Raw genomic sequence first — 21,209 nt, forward strand, 5'->3', positions numbered from 1 at the left:
TAAAGCATGAGCTCTGATGTGCCCTCTAGTGGTATCCCACAGTAGTGCATGGAGTGTTAAACAGCATGTATATCTCCGTCCTTAATCCTTTATTTTCCTAGAGCTTTCTGTCTCATCACATTCTGCTGTTGCTCTTTTGCTCTGGCGACGGTTCATCTGTCACCTCAACAGTAAAAGTCATGTGACATTGAGAACCTCAGAGTTTTAAATCTATCTGTATGGAAGAAGTTGCAGGCTGCAGGAAGAGCCCAGGAAATAGCCAGATCACGACAGAGTTACCAAACACTGAGAGCCACGAGTCATTCAGTTAGATTAGATTAGTTAGATTCCAGAACATAGCCATGACCCGACAGAGACAAAAACTGGTTAAAGGAAAGACTTACAGTCTGTTACAATGCATGATTTCCAGGTTGTAGCCAGGACCGACTGGTGCAGTCTAATTACAGTACATTCAATAGCAACAGAAATGAGCTGAGGCCAACTTTCCATCCTATTGGTCGTCTCTTTCTTCTTCTACTTCTTTAAAACTCGCTCTTCAATTCACACCAACAAACAAAAAATGGACAGATTCCAGCATTTAGTCACAGCCCGGCAGGCAGACTGAGGTTGTGATATCGCAATGACTCCAGACAGTAGTTGACGCCCACGGCACGCTTTAGGTTCATGAAGAGGAATGAAAGATGTAGATTCCAGATGTTAGTCAGAGCCCAGCCCGTATATTCCAGCTGTGCTTTGGAGGGTATGGACTGATGGGTACAGGCGATAGTCTCATCCCGACCCGGCTGTGCTTCCAGCTGGACTCTCCTTACTGAGACGGACTAATTCCTGGGATAAAACCTCCAGATCCTAAAGAAAGAGTTTCCAGTTAGTATACAGTACCTAAGATACATTTCACATTTATTCTGACTTCTCACGCTGCTGATCAAACAGAATTATCACAAGTTTACAACAAGGTCAAACATTAAAGAGTGAGCAGTTTCCTGATGTCTGGAGCAACTTTTTAATGTTCTTCAGCTAACAGTTAATCTATCAGTAATCATTTTAGACACATGATTGATCTATATCAGCCGACAGTTTCTTAGTTTCATTGAGAACTTGAAGATATTTAGTAAACCAAAGTGGATGTTTAACATTTAGCTGATTAAAACGCCCAACAACCTTGTTTGCTTTGGTTTAAGTTTCAGGAGCCTCACATCTGGGCTGTCTGGTCCGTTTGAATCAAACTCTGGTCTGCTTGATAAATGGAGTCCTGGTGTGCCTCCAAATGCACCAGGGTTCATTCAGCCATAGTGGGAATGCGATCTGAACCAAAACAGTCTCTCTCATTCTAATGGGAAATCCGACTCTTTTTAGAGATCTGGATCATTTGGCTCAGCTTTGAGATAAGAACTGGTCTTCTGGCTCCTAAATGGCTCTTCATTTAGGACAAGTTTGACTTTTCAAATGTGGATTTAAAAACAAAAATGTAGGAAAGAAACTGGTGCATAAGCAGAAGCTAGCTAGTGTGAGTGACATTAAAGAGCCGTTTCCTAAAACAGGCTCGTTCATGAATGGCACATTACTCGGTGTATTTTCTTGGTAGTATTTTACTGTTTCCATTAAAAGCTTTTTTTTTATTACAAAACAAGGAAGAAAAGCTGTTAAAGGGGCAAAGCTAGCCTCTAGGCTCTTCTCTTCCTTCGTGTGACTAGTACGGGTGGGAATCACTAGTGGCCCCACGATTTTTGGGTCACGATTTGATATTATTGCGATTTTAAACATTTTGCAGTACAAAGAGTATTGTAATACCATATATTGCGATCAATACCTTTTTTCCCAGCTGTTTAGCTGATTTAGCATCAGTCTTGCTCTCATGTTTGTTGAATTTCTGCAGTATTTTATTTTCATGTAACACTTCTTGCAAACCTCATGTGTCATGTCCATCTTATTTGTGCCCTGCTTGCATTCCTAATGTCCTCCTGGTGCTGCCATATTGATTGTACAAACTTTCTCCTGCTCTATGACATATGTCACTAGACAAAAAATTAATTGTATTTTTCCACCATCATAGACTTCAGTTCATTTTAGCAATGAAATTGAAAAAAATCAATACTTGGTGGACGAGATGATACCATTTATCACCAGACAAAATATCGTGGTACTATGCTGTATTGATTTTTTCTCCCACCCCTAGTGACTAGACGATGGTACACAATATGTGGTCTGCAGGACTGAATGTGATATGTGATACATGAACTGTACCGTCAGATTTAAATGGTTCCCACTAAGGCTGGGCAATTAATCGCAAGTTAGATTAAATCACAATATGGCCTGCTGCAATTTTCAAATTGCAGAGGGTCCTGAAATTCATGTCAAATTACCAGTTTAAAACTTTTTTTGCAGCAGAGACATTTTACATTACATATCATGTAATCATTCTAGTGGCATATTTTTAGAAAAGTGAACTAAAAAAATCCTTTCTTAATTTTACCACGTTTTCCTTGTTAAATATGAGAATTATTTACACTCTTGTAAATGAGATTCTCCTGGATAAATAAATTTGAATAAAATTAAAATAAAACAAAATAATATAAAATCACCATTTCCTTTAATACAACAGTTCATTTCCAATTTGCAAAATGAGTCAAAATCATCACATTTAGTTATTTTTTCAAAATTGTTCCGCCCTAGTTCCCACACACAAGAGGGCCCACCGTCAGTCCTGAACATTTTGAATGAAGTCCCAAATTTTAAAAACAGACCAGACTGTCTACTGCCCTGCTCCTCTTTTAGTTCTGCTTGACTCAGCCCCTCTTTGCACAAGAGACGCTTACTTTATTTACTATAAAAAAGGTGCTAATATGTCGGTATCAGCTTAAATGTGTACGTTATATCGGATATCAACAAAAAACATGCATCCATAATCAACGTACCAGTGGGGAACTCTAACTTGTTGGATCACCTCACTCATGTGTATCACACCAAACACAACTATTTATCAGAAACATGAGCAAAGAAGCCCAGCTGTCATCAGCTGTTGAGCGTTGATGTGGCATCATTGTCTCTCCATGTGCAGGCACCTGGTGCCTGCACATGGAGTGCACGAGTGCACGAGTTTTGTATTCAGGTGAAAGTACATTTACTCTGGTTTAAACAGACTTAAGTAAAAGTACTGATTTCAAATAAATGTAATTAGTTTCTTTCCACCCCTGCACAAGACTGTTTGAAGGAGAAAAACATGTTTCACAGATTAAGCCTCTTAATTCGCTCTCTAGGTGCACTAGATTGACTTTATTAGCTTTGAAATGTACAACTTTTTTCTCCCAGGAGGGGCACGCTTCAGGACCCCCGTACAAAGTTCAGTCCCCCCCACCGTAGTCCCCTAAAATCCATGGGAAACACTGTCCCAGGGTTAGGGTTAAGTGTTTGCATGAGCCAGCTGAGGGCACAGTGTACATGCAGATGTGAGTGCATGATCAGAATGGGACCACCTCTGCCTCGGTTTGAGCCAGGAGAAAGCCTGACACTGTACTGTTGTGTATTTCTGGGTCATAGTGCAGCATTATGTCACATGGCAGCAGCCTCTGATCTACAGCTGTGAGTGGCTTTGACTCAACATCTGACCTGCTTCATCTGATAAAGTGCAGTGTCAAAGCAAACTGAACCTGCTGGAACCTCTGAATCACCATCTACTGGACTTTATACAAAAGCAACCTGAGCTAATCAGCCTGAAAAACACAGTCATATTAGTTTATCCATTCATTCTTTAAATGTAAGAGATTGAGAACTTACATCCAGAGCCAGACTTCATTTCCATGCACGGTAAAGACGAGCTTGGTGAAAATGTTTTATAAAGACTTTTGAGCCCTGATGGGATTCTCAGCACCATGTAGCGTTCAGATTTCATGTGGGACTTGAACAGCTTTTTTCTGCTCTTCCTGTAAGTCGTTCATCTCTGCCAATTGTTCCCAGCTGCCAATGAGTCATTTTATCTTGAAGCCAAATTTCCTTAAACCTTCATCTTCCTCTCCTTCTCTCCTCTTTAGCCTTTTGTGAACGCTCAGTAAAAACGCTGCAGTGATGCCAAATTGTCATGTGATCAGACAAATCCACAGAAAGAACTTCACTGACTGTGAAACACAAGCAAATCTTCTCCTTCTTTAAAAGTTTAAAGAGTTTGCTGCTCTTTCAAGGTGACTGCAGACCGAGAGTGTGTCTGTGTGTAACGTGGACCTCCCTCTGGGCGATCCATCCTCCTACACTCCTCAAAAACACAACTACACCCCCTGAAAAGCATTCAGACAAACACGGACTCCGCTGGCCCTGCACTTAGCTCCACACTCCGTCTGTCAGTGCTTATAAACTCACAGACATCAAACCTACAGATTCTCTAGGTGATGAACTACGCTACCCAGAATCCCTGCACATGTTCCTGTCAGTCTTTGCTCTGAATCAAATGTTTTAGTCCTGAATATTCAGGTAGCTGGTTGGCCTGGTTCCAGGATTAAGAATAAGGGGGTCAGGACTTTCTAAAATATCAATGGAGGAATTATGGAGTAACCAGGGCTGCTGAAAGTGTGCGCTCACTCCTGAGGTCTGTTGTGACATCTTGTTAGTGTGTGCTGTTACCTTCTGCAGGTGCATGTTCTTGGTCAGCTGCTCCTCCAGCATGTTCTGCAGCTTCTTGTTCATCTCTCTCAGGTTCTCGTCTCCCGGTTTCACCAGATCTCTGAGGACGGAACCCAGACCTCCTCTGTCGGCCTGAGAGCCTCCATGACCCCCGACCGCGCTGCCAGACACGTCTGAGGAGACACAAGGAGATAAGGAGGGTTTAAAATGTACTCTATGATTATCCATAAAACATTTTTTTCTGTTTGAATTTGGTCTACTATTAGAGACTTAATGTAAAATGTTCTGAGCAGATTATCAGACCAAAACAAACGCCTCTCCCTCACAGATTCACCAGCATCTGTGAGACGCAGAGTGCTAACAAACGCTATTAGCTTACTATCTGCTTGTTGTTTTAGGCCCCAAAAACATTTATTTGATTTGTTGAGTCTGCTGGTCCTATTGTCTTTGATTTATTTTATTCCATATGCCAAAAACTATAAGAATCAAAAACAGTAAACATAACGACCACAGAACAGTTTCCATTTCGCCTTTGTCTATTTCAAATGAGCTTTGCCCCACAGAAGACGGCAGAGTTTCTGGATCATGTTCACATCTGAATTCTTCTTTGCTTGATAAGAGCTTTATTTGTAATCTATAATTGATTGAGCAATAAGAATTCAACAAAACAAAGACAGCAAAAAAAAACCAAACAAAAAAAACAAAACAAAACAAAAAAAAAAAGATGACAGAGACACCACAGAGAAACTTCCAAAAGCTTCTGGCAGGGGGGCTTAGACAAAAAAGAGTCAACACAGTCAAAGTCCTTTTATTATGAAACACCAGGACCACGTTTTGCAGCAAAATCAAAAGACATTCAGGATTTTTCAGTGCACTGGACTAGGGCTGACCAGGAAAGCTGCTGGTGGAGTTTTGAGAGAGGAATATTGTCCCATTCTTGTCTGATACCTACCTTTACAACAGCCACAATCTAAGTAGTGAAAAGTGGCAAAAACGGCTTGAAGTAGCAATAAAAACAAGTTAAAAATGGCAAAAATGGTCCTAAAGCAACAAAAATGTGTGAAAAAGGGGCGAAAATAGGGAGAAAAAGTGGGAAAATGGTCAGAAAGTAACCGAAATGGGTGAGAAGTGACAAAAAAATGAGTTACGGGTGGAATAAAATTAGAGAAAACTGACTCAAATGGATAAAAAAGGAAACAAGTGGAATGTAATGGCAAAAGGGAGCTTAAATGGACAAAAAGTGGAAAAAAAAATGGTGAAAAAGAGCAAAACTGGGAAAAAGTGGCCAAAAGAAGAGACAAAAATCTGGGACAAAAGGAAAAAAGCGGTACTTAATGGCAAAAGGTAGGTTATTTAGACAGAAAGTGGCAAAAAGAAAGGTTAAAAATGGGCAGAAGTGGGATAAAAGTGGAAAAAATGGGGAAAAGTGGCAAAAAGAAGCTGCAAAATGGCCAAAAGAGCGTAACATGGGGTATGTAATGGCAAAAGGTAGCTTAAATGGGTGAAAAAGTGACAAAAATTGTGGAACTGGCTAAAAAGGTTCCCCTTTTTTTAAGGTTTTCTGGGGGAATAGTATTTAAAATTACAAATCATCACAAAGCGGCTCCAGAGCCACTGGTTGAGTATCACTGCTCTAAAAGCTCTCTTTGCTTTCCAGCATTGATAGTTCCTTTCCAGATGTTAGAGCTGCCCACGCCATAGGCACTAATGTAACCGCCATACCATCAGAGATGCAGGCTTTAGAACTGAGCCAGGAGAACAAGCTCGATGCTCCCTCCCCCCCTTAGTCCACAGGACACGGCGTCTGTGGTTTCATGTGACCACAGAACAGTTTTCCATATCTCAGAAAGCCTGCTTGGCTTTCATGTGAAGTTTGGAGCAGGCTGTTGTGGTTTTTGCACTGAGGAGAGGCCATAAAGCCCAGATCAGTGGGGGGCTGCAGTGATGCTTGTCCTTCTAGAACTTTGTCCCACCTCCACACAGGATCTCTGGAGCTCAGTCAGAGTGACCATCAGGTTCTTGGTCACCTCTCTTACTAAGGACTTTTGGAGGGGTCCAGGATGTGCCAAATTTTTTGAGATTTCTGGAGGCCACTGTTCTCTTGGGAACCTTCAGAGCAGCCTCAATGTTTTTGTAGCCATCCCCAGATCCCCACCTCACGGCTTGGGTTTTGCTCTGATATCATTGTCGGCTGTGAGGCCTTCTATAGAGTCAAGGTGTAGAAACATCTCAGCAAAGATCCAAAGAGGGATAGGAGGAGCCTGAGCTACATTTACAATGATATTGCAAAGGATCAAATACTTCTGGATCTACACTGATGGCAGACATGGAATCTGGATGATCCATCAGTTTGCATTGCAATGTTATTCATTCTGATCATTTATCATAAATATTACATTAAATAAGACACTGGAAACTGGAGGCGAGGCTGTGAGGGTTCTGTTGCGTTCCTTCAGCAGAACGTCCAGCTGTTCAGCTGCAGGTAAATACATACAGGTGTTGAGCTCTTAAATATTTACTGCATACTCTGCTCAGTCAGCACGACTGCTCTATAGGAACACAGCTGCTGAGGTAGGAGTGTGCTGTATATAAAATGCAGCAGCCTCCTCAGGATGATCACTATCTCTTTTATTTCTCCTTCATTTGTTTTTCTTCCATCACTTTTATGCCTCCATCTTTATGTGTGTTTCAGTCCCTTTAAAGCAGCAGCCACACTCTCCTTGAACGTGTGTTAACGTCTAATTTAATGATGAACAAGCTTGTAAAGCTTTCTACTGAGCTCCATAAAACAAACATCCTCCTCGTCTCCTTTTTCCTTCTTCTCTTCCCTTTTCTCAGCTGATATTAGAAACATAAAGGCTGTATTATCTTGAACATGTTTTATAATATGAGGTGAAAATTTGCAGCTCTGTTGGTGTGCACTCACATTAGAGCTGGTAACCATGATTGTCCTGCTCTCCAGTCCCCTGCTGGCCTGCACTCAAAGGCTGGACCTGAGCATGGTTACCTTTCTACACTAGTCAAACTCACTGACACGGATATATCGCTAATATTGAGCATCCCTAGTTAAACACAAACTAAAGCATCAAAATCACCTCTAAACCAGAGGACAGGATCAAAAGTGGATGATTTATTCAGAGTGAAATGTGCCGTACTAATACTTACCTCTCCTCTGCTCTATCACTCTGTTTTCCTCTCCTCTGTTTTTTTTCTGTCCTGCTGTTTTCAATTTCATGTCTGACTGGTTTGATTCTGCTCCCTCTCTCTCCCATTAACGCTGTAATAATGGTAAATCTAATGGGCAGTAAAAGTGAGAGCTGCTGCTGCAGACTGGACTCTGAGAGAGTGTGATGAATATTTGATACTGCAGCTGTTTGAGCACAAGCACGCATGCACGCTTATATACATTCAGCATGGATTTAAATGTAGTTAAAAGTTGTTGTGGAGCCTAACTGAGCGTGTCACAGTTGTTTCAGTAGTACTACAGCTCTGTGGGAGCGCTCCGCCGCATAGAAAAACACTCTATAAACCTCACTTTGGTGTTAATAACAAAAATATCTCCACTCTTTTTGGATGCAGATCAGAACGAGGTGACAGATTAGAGCCTAAGGGCATTTGTAACGTTTTCTTTGCCACTGTCAGGCTTGTTCTGTTGGCAGCGCTCTTTTACAATACACCTTCAACACAGCACAGTATTAGGGCGATATTTTGGAAAACTAGGACTGTATACTGGCAAGAATCTGGCGATACCAATATCAATATATTGTGATAATGGCTTGGATAGCTCAGCACAACACGGACTGTAGTGCTGGAGATTGGGGGTTTGAATCCCAGTCAGGGCGACATGGTGAAATCCAGTTGGATCATTGGACTATATGCCATTCCTCAGGTTTAGCGGGTCAACCTATGATAGAGCCATACCAGCTCGAACATCGCCCAGGTCAACAAGGTCCACGTTAAGGAACCGGGGCACTCTAAAGAAAAATGGGCTGCTGGAACAAGACATGCATCAGCTGATCCTTATGTAAAGTTTTAAAGGTCACACATTTTACCACTTTAAGACAAGTTTATATTGGTCTCAGAGGTCCCCCAAACATGCCTGTGAAGTTTTTTGCTGAAAAAACACTCCAGTATTGGATTTTTGCATGTCTAAAAACTCCTCTGTTTCAGCCCTGCTCAGAACGAGCTGTTTCTGTGTCTGTGGCTTTAAATGTTAATGAGCTGTCTGACTCCGCCCCTCTCAGGAAATGGATGCTTTCTGATTCTTGGGGGGATTGTGGACAGGCCAGTGGCCCATGTTTTTGTTTGAAAAGCCTGGAAAACTGATTGTTGCATACAAGTGCTGATGGATTGTGTTTGGGGGAGGGCATGACGTGACAGGCCAGTGTTTTTTTTTTTAAATCGTATTACAGAAACCTTCATTATTAAAGACACTAAGACGGCGCAGGTCCTTACAAATAAAGCAAAGTACTGACTGTGATTATAGGTGCATGAGTACAGACCAGCGGTTTGTTTGTTAACGTTAGCCATTAGCTCTAATGCTATTGCTATGATGTCTAACTCTCAGATTCGTCGTGTTGTCTGAGTACTTCACTCTGGCATTGCATATCTTACAAACGACTTGACTCCTGTCTAAGTTTGTACTGTCTTTAATGTTTCAGGAGCCAAAATAAGTCCACATATCTGCTATGAATGCAGCAGAAGTCACGCTTCTGGGTAGGTACGAGCAACCGGCTCGCTCAGACCGGAAGGCTCACGTGATCTTGTTGTCTGAGTCAATGCCTGGTGCCAACTAGTGGTCAGGGGGTGAAATTACACCACAAACTACCACACCAACAAAGTAAAATATTATTAAAATAATAATTATTAAAATATCGATACAGTCTTGTGTCACAAAATATCACATTATTTTCGTGTATCAACATTTTCTTGCATCCCTATAAACAACAGTAAAATATTTTCTGATAGCACAAAATCTGTATATAGGTATATATAGATATATCATCCTATGATCCATATCAGACGATTTTAGGCAAATGTACTGAAATATTTCAGTATTGAATAAAAAAACCCTTGAAAAGAACAAAGAGCTGCACTTCACTGTACAGTACTGTTTTCTAATGTTGCTAATGCATCAATCATTTCTATTTTCTCGTGAACTCTGGACACTCTAAAGCAGTGGTTCTCAAGTGGTGGGTCAGGACCCAAAAGTGGGTCATGAAGCTCTTTCTAGTGGGTCGCAAATGTGAGCCAGGGAAAAAAAACCTGACAAAAACTCTATCTACAGAAGCCTTAAGGGGACATAACATAATTTCATAGTGTTTTGTACCTTATGATATCTGCTGTCAGTGATTTGTCTTGCGCTTTTTTTCAATGTCGTGGTGAACCTTGTCAGATGACTGAGCGTCATGTGACCAAACACCTATATTTTACCTGTTCAAAAATGTGAAATGTGTAAAAATCCCTGTTTGAAAAATGATGTGTATTACATCAGAGTGCCTCGGATTCTCAGTTTTGACTGCTATACTATGGACACTTTTTGCAAGTAATCTGGCAAGTCATTGTTCCTCTTTTTGTACCTTTTATCAATCTGATTAGATAATTGATGTATCGATAGACACCGATGGATCGTTACCCCCTCTAGAAAGTAGTGCAAAGACCCTCTAGGACTGCAGATGCTTGTTATTGTTTTATTCTCAGTTGAGACCTGAATTGCCTTGTTTTATTACCACACACTAGTGACTACTGGACAGGGATGAGAAAACCAATGTTGTTTTCATGTCCTGATCGTATCAGTCTGAATGAACCCGGCCAAATCTCTCCAAATGATCCAGGTGTGAAAGCACGGTTGAGATAAAAATTCTTAAAACGCTCTTTTATTTCTGTAAATACATACGGGTTCCAAACATTGGTTATAGGTGCCAAAAAAGGACTTATAATCAGTTTCAGCTCTGAAAAATCAACACTGGACCACATGAAAGAATAGTAATCTCATTACCGGTCTCTGTGTTAAAATATATATATATATATATATATATATGTATATGTATTTAAAAAAAAAAAAACAGAAAAGCAAGTAAGTGATGCATGGCACAAACAGGCTTATAAAGGCTTAATTTTTACTTTTAAAAAAGAAAAATAAACTTGTGAGGGTTTCACATTTACTGATGTGAACATTTTGAGTCCATCATGCGTCTCATCTCTCTGTTCAGTCGTTCTAATCCAGAGAGAAGCGACAGCCTCCAGTTACAGCTTTGTTGTAAGTAACAAACATTATTATTATCAGCTGATGACAGAAGTGGAAAAATAGACCCATTTTAATAGAGTTTATAGTCTATTTTCAACATGGACGTCAGCAGGGACAGGTGCACTGAGAGGAGGAGAAGAGGAGGTTTAATTGAAAAATAAATCAGCTGATGATTTGAGGAGTTATTACAAACAGACACACTCAGCATCACAGCTCTGAAACAGTAAAACAGCTAAAAATAGATGCACTGAACCCCAGAGAGATGAAAGAGAGACAGAAAGATCTGATGTAGAGACACAAAGACAGTAAAAAGAAATTTAATTCTCCTCCTATGGCTGGGAAACACAGAGACAAGTATCATACCTCCATATCTTTCAGCTCAGTGGAGTTCTACCAAATATATCTGGATAAATAAATAAGTGGCAGTCACAACTCCAGAATGATAAAGTTTGGTATGATCCTGCCCAGGCCTCCTCCTGCAGAGTTCAGAGATTAAAACCTCTCCCTCTGATTGCGTTCATTGATCGGTGTGATCAGCAGACTCCCTGACACAAACGCCATCATGTTTGAGAGTTAAACACGCTGTTCCTTCACAGATAAACACAGACTGAACGTGCGCGAGTGAATGTACACGTGTTCAGGTAATTGAAGCGTTAGATTAAAGTGTCCGTGTGAGATAAACGACACGCTGAGCCCACTCTCAACCTGCTGACTGATCCACTTTATGGTCATCTTGGTTTGGAGAGAAATCTCTGGAAGATCTCTCACTTATCCCATCAGTCTCACAGTTAGTTTACAATTATTGTTTTATCTCGTCAAAGATAAAAACCAGAACTCCTGCCTGGTGGTTTCTGACCTTGACCTTTGACCTCCAAGATCCAACCGGTTCATCCTTGAATCAGAGTGGACATTTGTGCAAATGTTTAATCTCTTTCATATATTCTGTTTAAAAAAAAAAAAAAACACAAAACATAAAGACATACTGCTTCCTGCCCTTTGCTATCGCCGCCATGTTGGCACAAGAAGTAGCAGAATTTGGAAAAATCCAAACTACAGCCTAAATTCCAAAAATGGAAAAATGTTTCTACCACAGACCTATGTCTAAGTGAATATTTGACTACATGCTAATATATACACTCAATGATCTAGTGAATCCCTTCTTTAAAGTACGTAGTCCTACTGTCCCTGCCGAAAACTCTAAAAACTTGGTGGTAAATAAAGGCTGATATTTACAGCTGATAATGGCCAATATTTACAGCTTTAAAGGCTGATATTTACAGCTGATTATGGACAATATTTACAGCTTTAAAGGCTGATATTACAGCTGATAATGGCCAATATTTACAGCTTTAAAGGCTGATATTTACAGCTGATAATGGCCAATATTTACAGCTTATAAAGGTTGATAGTAACAGCTGATAATGGACAATATTTACAGCTTATAGAGGCAGATATTTAAGGCTGATAATGGACAATATTTACAGCTTATAAGGCTGATAGTAACAGCTGATGATGGCTAATATTTAAAGCTCATAAGGCTGATATTTAAGGCTGATAATGGCCAATATTTACAGCTTATAAGGCTGATCATTATAGCTGAATAAGGCTGATATTTATTAGGTGAAATGGCCTGATATTTATGGCTGATTTATGCTGATATTTACAGCTGATATAAGCCCAAATTTCTTGCTGATTTAGGCAGATATAGGCCTATTTTTATTGCTAATGTAGAACTATATTTATAACTTATAAAGGCCAATTTTTGGCTGATTTAAAAATATATTTACCGATATTATAGGCTTATATTTATAGCTAATAAAGGCCAATTTTTGGCTGATATAGGCCAATATTTACTGCTGAGTCAGGCTGATATAGGTCATTATTTATAGCTGATACAAGCTGATATTTATTGCTGATAAAGGCCAATACAGGCACATACACTGCTTAACAACTTTATTAGACCACCTGTCATATTTGTCTCAAAGACCATCCAGCATCATGAAGTGCTTTAATGCGGACTCTTTCATTTTCACTGAGCTCTCCACGTTTCACCATTTTGAACAGGAATGAGGAATTTCAAACTGAATTCACATTTTTATACCCAAATTTGAGCCGGCTCACTGGGCTTCTCTGAGAAGTCAGAAATTAATCAAGCATGACATTCAACCACTTAAACTCATTTTTCTGCTCAGGAATGCAAGTAAATAACTATAATTTGACAAATTAATCAAGAAATATTAATGTGCTTTACAATTGTTTTTAGTTTTTTTTTGTAAATCAGTACATTTGAAAATCCATGGATAACAATAATAATGATAGTTTAGCATGAAAAATATCATTTGGGTTAAAGAGCTTCTACATATTGGTGTATTAACCATTGCAGAAACATCAAAAATGATTTAGGTAATTACCAATGCTGTTAATTTAGGGCAGCTGTGGCATAAACCTTACTTTGTTAGGGTTAGCGTGGTCTAATAAATTTGTTAAGCACTGTATTTATAGCAGATATAGGATGATATTTACAACTTATATAGGCCTATATTTATAACTAATAGAGGCCCATTTTTGGCTGATATAAACGGATATTTACAGCTGATATAGGCCAATATCTACAGCTGATATAGGCCAACTATTTTTAGATAATATAGGCTGATATTTCTAGCTAATATAAGCTGATTTGACTTTGGGATTGTGGCTAGTGTTGTTCATTTCACTGATATTGTTAATAAACCATGTATTTTTCTTTAAATAAGGTTGATACCACACAAACGTGCATCTTCTACAGGAGCTTATACAATTATTTCACTCTTCAGTAGCTGGTTGTAAGACTAACTTGGATTATTATGACATAATGACAACTTTTCATATCCACTTTGGAAAAAATGATCATGACTTTTACTCCCAAACCCCACTGTGGAGTTTGATCTCTAGCAGCTGTAAACATTTCAGGTAAACAGTAAGACTGAAGTTTTAGGTCTGATCTGCATTTAAATAACAGTATCAGCAAAAATGCCCATATTGTGCATCCCTTTTCAACGCAGATTTAAAGGGAAAGTTAGAACCACTAAGAGAAAGGTGCTAAAGTGTACGTTACATGGCTCATTATCTTGGCATCTGGCTTAGGAGTAATTTTTAGTCAAAAAAATTGCATAAATCATGAAAATAAAAAGCTTTATCAACTTAAAATCGGCACACAGCAGCTGTTTAAAGAGTTTAAATTATCCTGCTCTGATAGGACATGCATCCTCTGAATCTGTGTAACCTCTTCATTTCATGATTCAGTCCACGTGCTTATGTGAGTGTTACCTATGCGGCTGTCCATCACGTAGGTCTCTATGATGGCGCTCTTCCTGCAGATGTCCTCAGCCATCGACGAGCAGCTCACCTCCAGGTGTTTCACCTTACATAGGAAAAAAAATATCTGTTCAGTATTCTGCAGCTAAAGGAAAAAATACAAGTTTTATATTTAAATACATACTTCTGTCAAGGTTAAACAAAAATATGAAAGAAGGTCTGCAAACTGAAAATTCTGCAGTGAGGCCTACTGAAATTCAGGATCAGAAAGTAAAGTTCTGAATTTAACAACAAAAAGGGAAATATTACATTATGTTTTACTTTTAAATCCATGAGGGTCCTCTGAAACCTTGTGAATGTTCTGTATCCCACATACTTAATCTCTAGAGTCAGGTTAGGGCCAAAGCACCAGTCTGTACCAGAGCCTTATTCAAACCAAAGGTCTTCCTTTTACTCCTGGTAATGCTAATTTGGGGCTTTATTATGCTGAAAAACTTACCAAAACTTGAATTCAATTACAGTGAGAGTGTAAGTATTCTGGAGTTTAGCTGTATGTGCATCACCAAATAACTCCACAGCAACCTGTAAGGCGCAGCCCCTCCAGCATGTTTGAGCTACATGATTCATAATCGCTACACATACAGTTGATTCAGAAAGGATTTAGACCTCCTTCACTTTTTCAATCTTGTTATGTTACAGACTCATGTTATAGTAAAACAATAATCTTATTCTCATTCATCTACATGCAGTCCACCATTATGACACATTGAAAAAATAATTTTAGAAATTTCTGCCAATTTATCAAAATAAAAAAACTGAAATATCACATTGACATGAGTATTCAGACTATTTACTCAGATCTTAGCTGAAGCTCCTTTAGCAGCATTTGCAGCCTCCAGTCTTTTTGAATATGACTAAACAAGCTTTGCACACCTGGATTGGGGGATTTTCTGCAACTCTACTTTGCAAATCCTCTCAAACTCAATCTGACTAGGTTGGGACCGTTTGTGGACAGACATTTTCAAGTCTCGAGCGATGTTTGGCTCCGGCTGGTCCTCTCTAGGACATTTACAGAGTCGTCCCGATGCTGTTCCTTTGTTGTCTTGGCTGAGGTCATAGGGTGCTCTCACACTAGGAGCCCGGTCCTGAATCCAAGAGCACTTGAGCCCAAAGCCTGGTTCGTTTTGGTTAGTGTGAATGTAAACGAACAACGCTGGGTGGCAACCGCGCCCGGATAAGGGACAGACAAGGGGTCGCTCCACAACGTGGTTGAAACAACTGGGCCTAATGTGAAAGCGCCTTTAGGGTCATTGTCATAATGGAATGTGAACCTTCGGCCCAGTCTGAGGTCCAGGTTCTCATTGAAGATATCTCTGTACTCTGCTCTATTCAGACTTCCCTCAACCTTGACCAGTCTCCCAGTCCCCACTGCTGAAAATCACCTCCACAGCATGATGCTGCCACCACCATGCTTCACTGTTGGGCTGGTGTTGTGCAGGTGAGTGGTGCCTGGTTTCCTCCAGACATAACGTTTAGAATCTTGGTTTCATCAGCCAAGAGGATCTTGTTTCTCACAGAGAGCCCTCAGGTGTGTTTTTACAAAATCTAGGCAGGCTTTCATGTGTCTTGCACTGAGGAAGGTCTTCTGTCTATCCAATCTGCCATAAAGCCCAGATCAGTGGAGGGCTGCAGTGATGCTTGTCTTTCTGGAACTTTGTTCCATCTCCACACAGGATCTCTGGAGCTCAGTCAGTGACCATCAGGTTCTTGGTCTCCTTTTTTGACTAAGGACTCTTGAAGAGTCCTGGTTGGTCCAAACTTCTTCCATGTGAAAATTCTGGAGGACACTGTTCTCTTGGGAACATTCAGTACAGCAGAACTGTTTCTGTAGACTTCCCAAGATCTGTGCCAGTCAACAATCCTGTCTCTGCAGGACTGCGGCTCCTCTGACCTTTGAACTCATGGCTTGGTTTTTGCTCTGACATCATTGTCAGCTGTGAGACCTTCTATAGAGAGGTGTGAGCCTTTAGTATCATGTCCAGTCAGTTTAATTTACCACAGATGGACCCCAGTCAAGGAGTAGAGTTTCTGCAAAGGCTCTGAATACTTAGGTGACTGTGAAATTTCAGGTAACAAACCAGTTTAAGAAGACCTAATTGTTTGTCATCAAATGTTCTTTCCATAATGCCTGTCTGCGGTACATCAACATTTGTTTTCTAATTTATAGACAAACTTATTGGTTCACTAATGAAAAATATTTAACAAAAATAAAAACACCTCAGAAGTCAGATATGATGAGACAGAAATAAAAGCAGGTTTATGGTTTAGAACAGAGGGAGTATTAACAGGAACTAAGAAGAATAATAACCGCAGCATCAGCAGCTCTGAGTCCACAGTGGAACCAGCAGAAATATTGAATACTTTAAAGAACATTAATAATTCATATAAAAACATTAAAAACATAAACCTGGTTCTAAAAACAGGCTGAACTTTTCTCTGTTGACCCGGCTGTCGACTCGGAGCGCCCAGTGAGGCATAAAAGACGTCGGAGAGAACAGCTGACGCGTTAAAGAGGTGAAGCTTTCCTTTCTTTCACTTTTTGAATGTTTTTTTTTTGTAAAGTTCGACAGGAGGACAGAGGAAGGACGTGTGGTTGTCATGGTAACAAAGGTCTCCTCACCTTCTCCTCCAGCATCCATTTCTCCTGCTGAACCTCAGCGAGGCGCTGAAATAACTCCCCGACCTCGTCATCGGAGAGTTCAGCCGGACGCTGCGACTGAGGGCTGCCTCCTCCGGACTGACAGAGAGAGCGAGAGAGAACAAAACCTTGTTTAAACAGAGATCAAACTTCAACAGAACGTCACATCAGGTAGTAACAATGGAATGTAAAAAAAGCAAACTAAAATATTGTATTTCTTCTAATAAAGACCATGATTTAAACTGCGGCCAGTCCCCATATTGGTTCCTTTATATGGTATATAAAGGAGGATTAACAAGCTAATTCCTGCATGTTTTCATTTGAACCAGCACAGCTTTCACTGCTTTCAGACCAAGTCTTTTTCCTTGACTTGACGGTAAAGATCGTCCCATACCTGGCCAAACAAATCTTTTGCTAAGAGTTGGCAAGCAAACCTGGAAATATCCAGAGGCACATGGAGGAGCAGTGCAGACAGAAGAGTTTACAGTGAGAGTCAGGGGCAGTAGAAAATGTTTGAAGACAATGGAGGTAAATAGGCAGGGTACACCCTGGACTGGTCGCCAGTCACCCCGAATGTCCATATACAGCATGCGCGCCGCGCACCGAAGCGCCGCGGTTTTGCTCCAACCGAAAGGCGAGCAACCTCGCCCACTGGAAGTGAGTCTAGAGCGCAGCGCCGCGGTGCGCAGCCCTGATCATCAGGAAGAGATCACTGGAGAACTGCAAGTTCACGCAGGAATAGCATGTCAAGAGCGGACTATTTTACCTTTTGGGGTTAATGTATCATCCTTTCCAGTATAAGTACATGATGTTATAGCTTCCTCCATTGCGTGAGTACAGTAGGAAGTTAAAAGGTAAATGTTTGCTTAAAGGATCTGTGGTTTTATGTAAAATTCTTTGGCTAAATGTCCCCAAAAGTTAACTTTTCCTCGTCAATGACGCCATTGTAGCTCTGTGACCCACTGACCTCTCTGTGACCCTTTGCTCTTGCTACAGGATGAGACATAATGTTGATAAAGTGATGATTTATGATCAGGATCCCGTGCATTGTGTTTTATTTTGAAAGAACCCGATGTTCTATGATTGTGACTTGATTATTAGGTTATTTTTGTGAATTGCTCAGCCTGAGTCTGCTCCCCTACAAATTCAAATGTTCATTTAATGGCTCTGCTGTAGCGCCACCTACTGTAAGAACCTCTAAACCTAAAAAGCCCCACCCTCTCTGGATTACATGGTTAATCCAGTCCTGCTACATTCACATGCCGTGTTGGAATCTGGCTTTGTCCTACTGCCACCTACAGTTGATAGACAGTATGACATCATACACAAAGTCAAATCTACTCATTATTTTTGACTTAACAACAGTCCTGAGAGGATTTTCAAGATCCATCTGCATGGGTTGCTAACACCAAACTATTGCTACACACCCGCAGTAGCGACACACCGACATGCAGAGGGGTGTGAGGGCCCTACGGGGCTGCTTGCAGCTCCAGTTCTAATTGTTTTGTTTAAAAAAAAACATTGTTCCCATAAAAAAGCCTTTGTGTAAAGTCTTTAATAAAAGTTTCATCATGAACAGTTCATATGTGCAAATATCATTATGAGAACCTCAGAGGAGCCTCATGCCAACCCCTGAAATCCCTGACCTCCCACCCAGGGGGCCTTAGAGGACTAAGATAACTTGTTTTTGGAAACAATCCATGTGATGCGTTAGTTTTAAATTCCAGTAATCCATTATTAGTTACTTTCATTAAAAAAACTATTGCATCCCTGACAAAAAAGCCTCTTTTCCTGTTAACTTGAGGCAGAGAGGCGAGAGGCAGAGTCCACCCAGGGCTGGCTGCCGGTTAAGTGCAGAGCCGACATACAGAGACGTATAACCAGGCCCACTTAGACCTATGGGTTATTTAGAGGCACAATTGACCGGAGAACCTGGAGAGAACCCAAGCATGCATGAGAAGAACATGCCAACTCCACAGAGAGAAATCCCAGTCCAACCAGGACTCAAAGCAGGAACCTTTTTAGTGTGAAGAGACAGCATACACCAGCTATTTTGACATGGTTAACACAATTATTTTTGAGCTTTTACCAAAAACATCCCTTGAATTATCATGATCAGTTGTTTTCGACCACCAGAATCAGTTCATCCTGAAGCTGGTGTACCGTTTTTTAGGCTAATTTTTAACAAGATTCCTCCAGGCGTTCCTAAAATTTCCTGTTAGAGAAGAACAGATGGACGGGAACACAAACAGAATGCCTCGGGCTGCAGCTGTAAGGCATTAACAACTGATGTTGCAGAAATTAGAGGATGATCTGTTTTTAAAATCTACCAGGCGTCACTAGAGTGTTTATTTCCACAATAACAAGGAAGCATTCAGGAGGAGGAAAAATACAAAAATGTCCTAAAGAGATGGATGCTTTTAGATTTTTCTCCGGAGGCTGTTCCTGATTCTATTTACACTTTGTTTTTTAGAGATCAGCATGTAAAACATCTAAAAAAGTCTAAAAAGGTGGTGATTAATCACATCAATTAACAGAAATATAGACGATAAACAGCGATAAACCAAATGGATAAAAACACAAGAGGCATACTGCAGCCTTTAAAGCGAGCTGATGACTTCAAAGCAGTCGCAGGTGTCCGACGGGAAATGTCACAGCCGCAGGAAGCCACGCACACACAAACCCACCTACAGACTCACAAACTGCATCCACTCCGTCACCATGTGATGCTGTTGCCAAAGACGACCGAGGCCCCACAGTAAACTGACCCCCCGGTTGACTTTACAGCATCCCAAGTAGTGACAGAAACACTCAGCTGGGTAAAGCGGAGCCGTCAGCTCTATTTACAGTGTTTCTATCAATAGAAACTCACAGACACGGTGATGAAACAGTAAAGAGGCTAAAAATAACCACAGCAGAGGATCTTTAAACACCCCAGAGAAAACAAATGTAAAATTTAAGGACACAAAAATAGAGAGAGGGGGATGATGGGATGTTGTGTCGCAATGGTAACAGCTGTCATAACCACAAAGGTTATGCAGCCTCTCAGAGGCTGCGACCCAGGAGACAACGGGACAAGAGAGTGCAGGGTGAGACGTTGGAAAAGGGAAGATATCTCAAGTTAGTAATATCAATTGGTATTGGAAAGGTGACTTCAGGCTTCACCCACCTTGTTCTGATTGGTTGGCTGGGACTCCTTCATCATGTCTCTATAGGAGAAGGAGGAGACGGAGGACGAGTCTCCGGTCTGCTGAGTCCGGCTGGGACTGTTTATTTCTGACAGAACCAGCTCCTCCAGACCTGCAGAGAGGAAGAGATGAGATTTAGATCAGGAAAATTCTCTCATAAAGACACAGTCTTCTTCAATACAGCGTGATGTTTCTTCAGTTAGTCATGGTCCTGTTTCAAGTCAAAGAGGCGGGGCAACGTGGGCCGAGATTAACAAGAGCTAACGACAACCTGGGAGTGGCAAAAATGCCAGACCTGAAGCTTCAAAATAAAAGTCCATGGGATGATGGAAAACATTATAGTGACTGCCCCTTTAATACAGTCAACCATCTATTTAATGTTGTGGTCATCCCACTAATGCTGTGAGCCATCCCTTTAATATAGTAGACCATACCATTAAGACAGTGGACCAGCAAAGTCCAACAGGTTAAAGGGATATTCAGCTACATCACAGGGACCAAGCTGTGTAGTTGATGGTCCCTCTTACCATAACTGTTCATGTACAGTTGAAACCAGAAATTTACATACACGATATAAAAAGGCACATAAACTTTTTTTTCTCACTGTCTAACATTAAATCAGATTAAACTTTTCCTGTTTTTGGTCAATTAGGATTACCAAAATTATTTCTATTTGCTAAATGCCAGAATAATGAGAAAATGTTTTTTTTAGACAATTTCTATTACTTTCTTCAAAGTCAGAAGTTTACATACACTAAGATTACTATGCCTTTAAACAATTTGGGAAAGCCCAGATGTTGATGTCATGTCTTTGGAAGCCTCTGATAGGTTTATTGACAACATTTGAGTTAATTAGAGGCACACCTGTGGATGTATTTTAAGGCACACCTGAAACACACTGCTTCTTTGTGTAACATCATGGGAAAATCAAAAGAAATCAGCCAAGATATCAGGAAGAGAACTGTGGACTTGCACAAGTCTGGTTCATCCTTGGGTGCAATTTCCAGATGCCTGAAGGTGCCACGTTCATCTGTTCAAACAATTATACGCAAGTATAAACACCATGGGAATGTCCAGCCATCATACCGCTCAGGAAGGAGACGGGTTCTGTGTCCCAGAGATGAACGTGCTTTGGTCCGAAAAGTGCACCTCAACCCAAGAACAAAAGCAAAAG

At 40.6% G+C, this 21,209-nt stretch overlaps 1 protein-coding gene across 5 annotated transcripts in view; it reads right to left on the minus strand.

The window, feature by feature from the left end:
- Positions 1–293: 293 nt before the first annotated feature.
- Positions 294–21,209, minus strand: part of gripap1 (GRIP1 associated protein 1) — a 71,003-nt gene continuing 50,087 nt past the window's right edge. For all 5 annotated transcript variants that reach the window (XM_041798869.1, XM_041798870.1, XM_041798868.1 and 2 more), the window contains 5 exons: positions 20,017–20,147; positions 16,830–16,946; positions 14,162–14,255; positions 4,609–4,781; positions 294–846 (listed from right to left, as the gene is read on the minus strand). In XM_041798869.1, the coding sequence (XP_041654803.1) occupies positions 769–846; positions 4,609–4,781; positions 14,162–14,255; positions 16,830–16,946; positions 20,017–20,147 (593 nt within the window). In that variant the 3' untranslated portion in view covers positions 294–768. The remainder of the gene's footprint in view (positions 847–4,608; positions 4,782–14,161; positions 14,256–16,829; positions 16,947–20,016; positions 20,148–21,209) is intronic.

Source organism: Cheilinus undulatus, linkage group 11, assembly GCF_018320785.1.
Source record: "Cheilinus undulatus linkage group 11, ASM1832078v1, whole genome shotgun sequence".
NCBI lineage: Eukaryota > Metazoa > Chordata > Actinopteri > Labriformes > Labridae > Cheilinus > Cheilinus undulatus.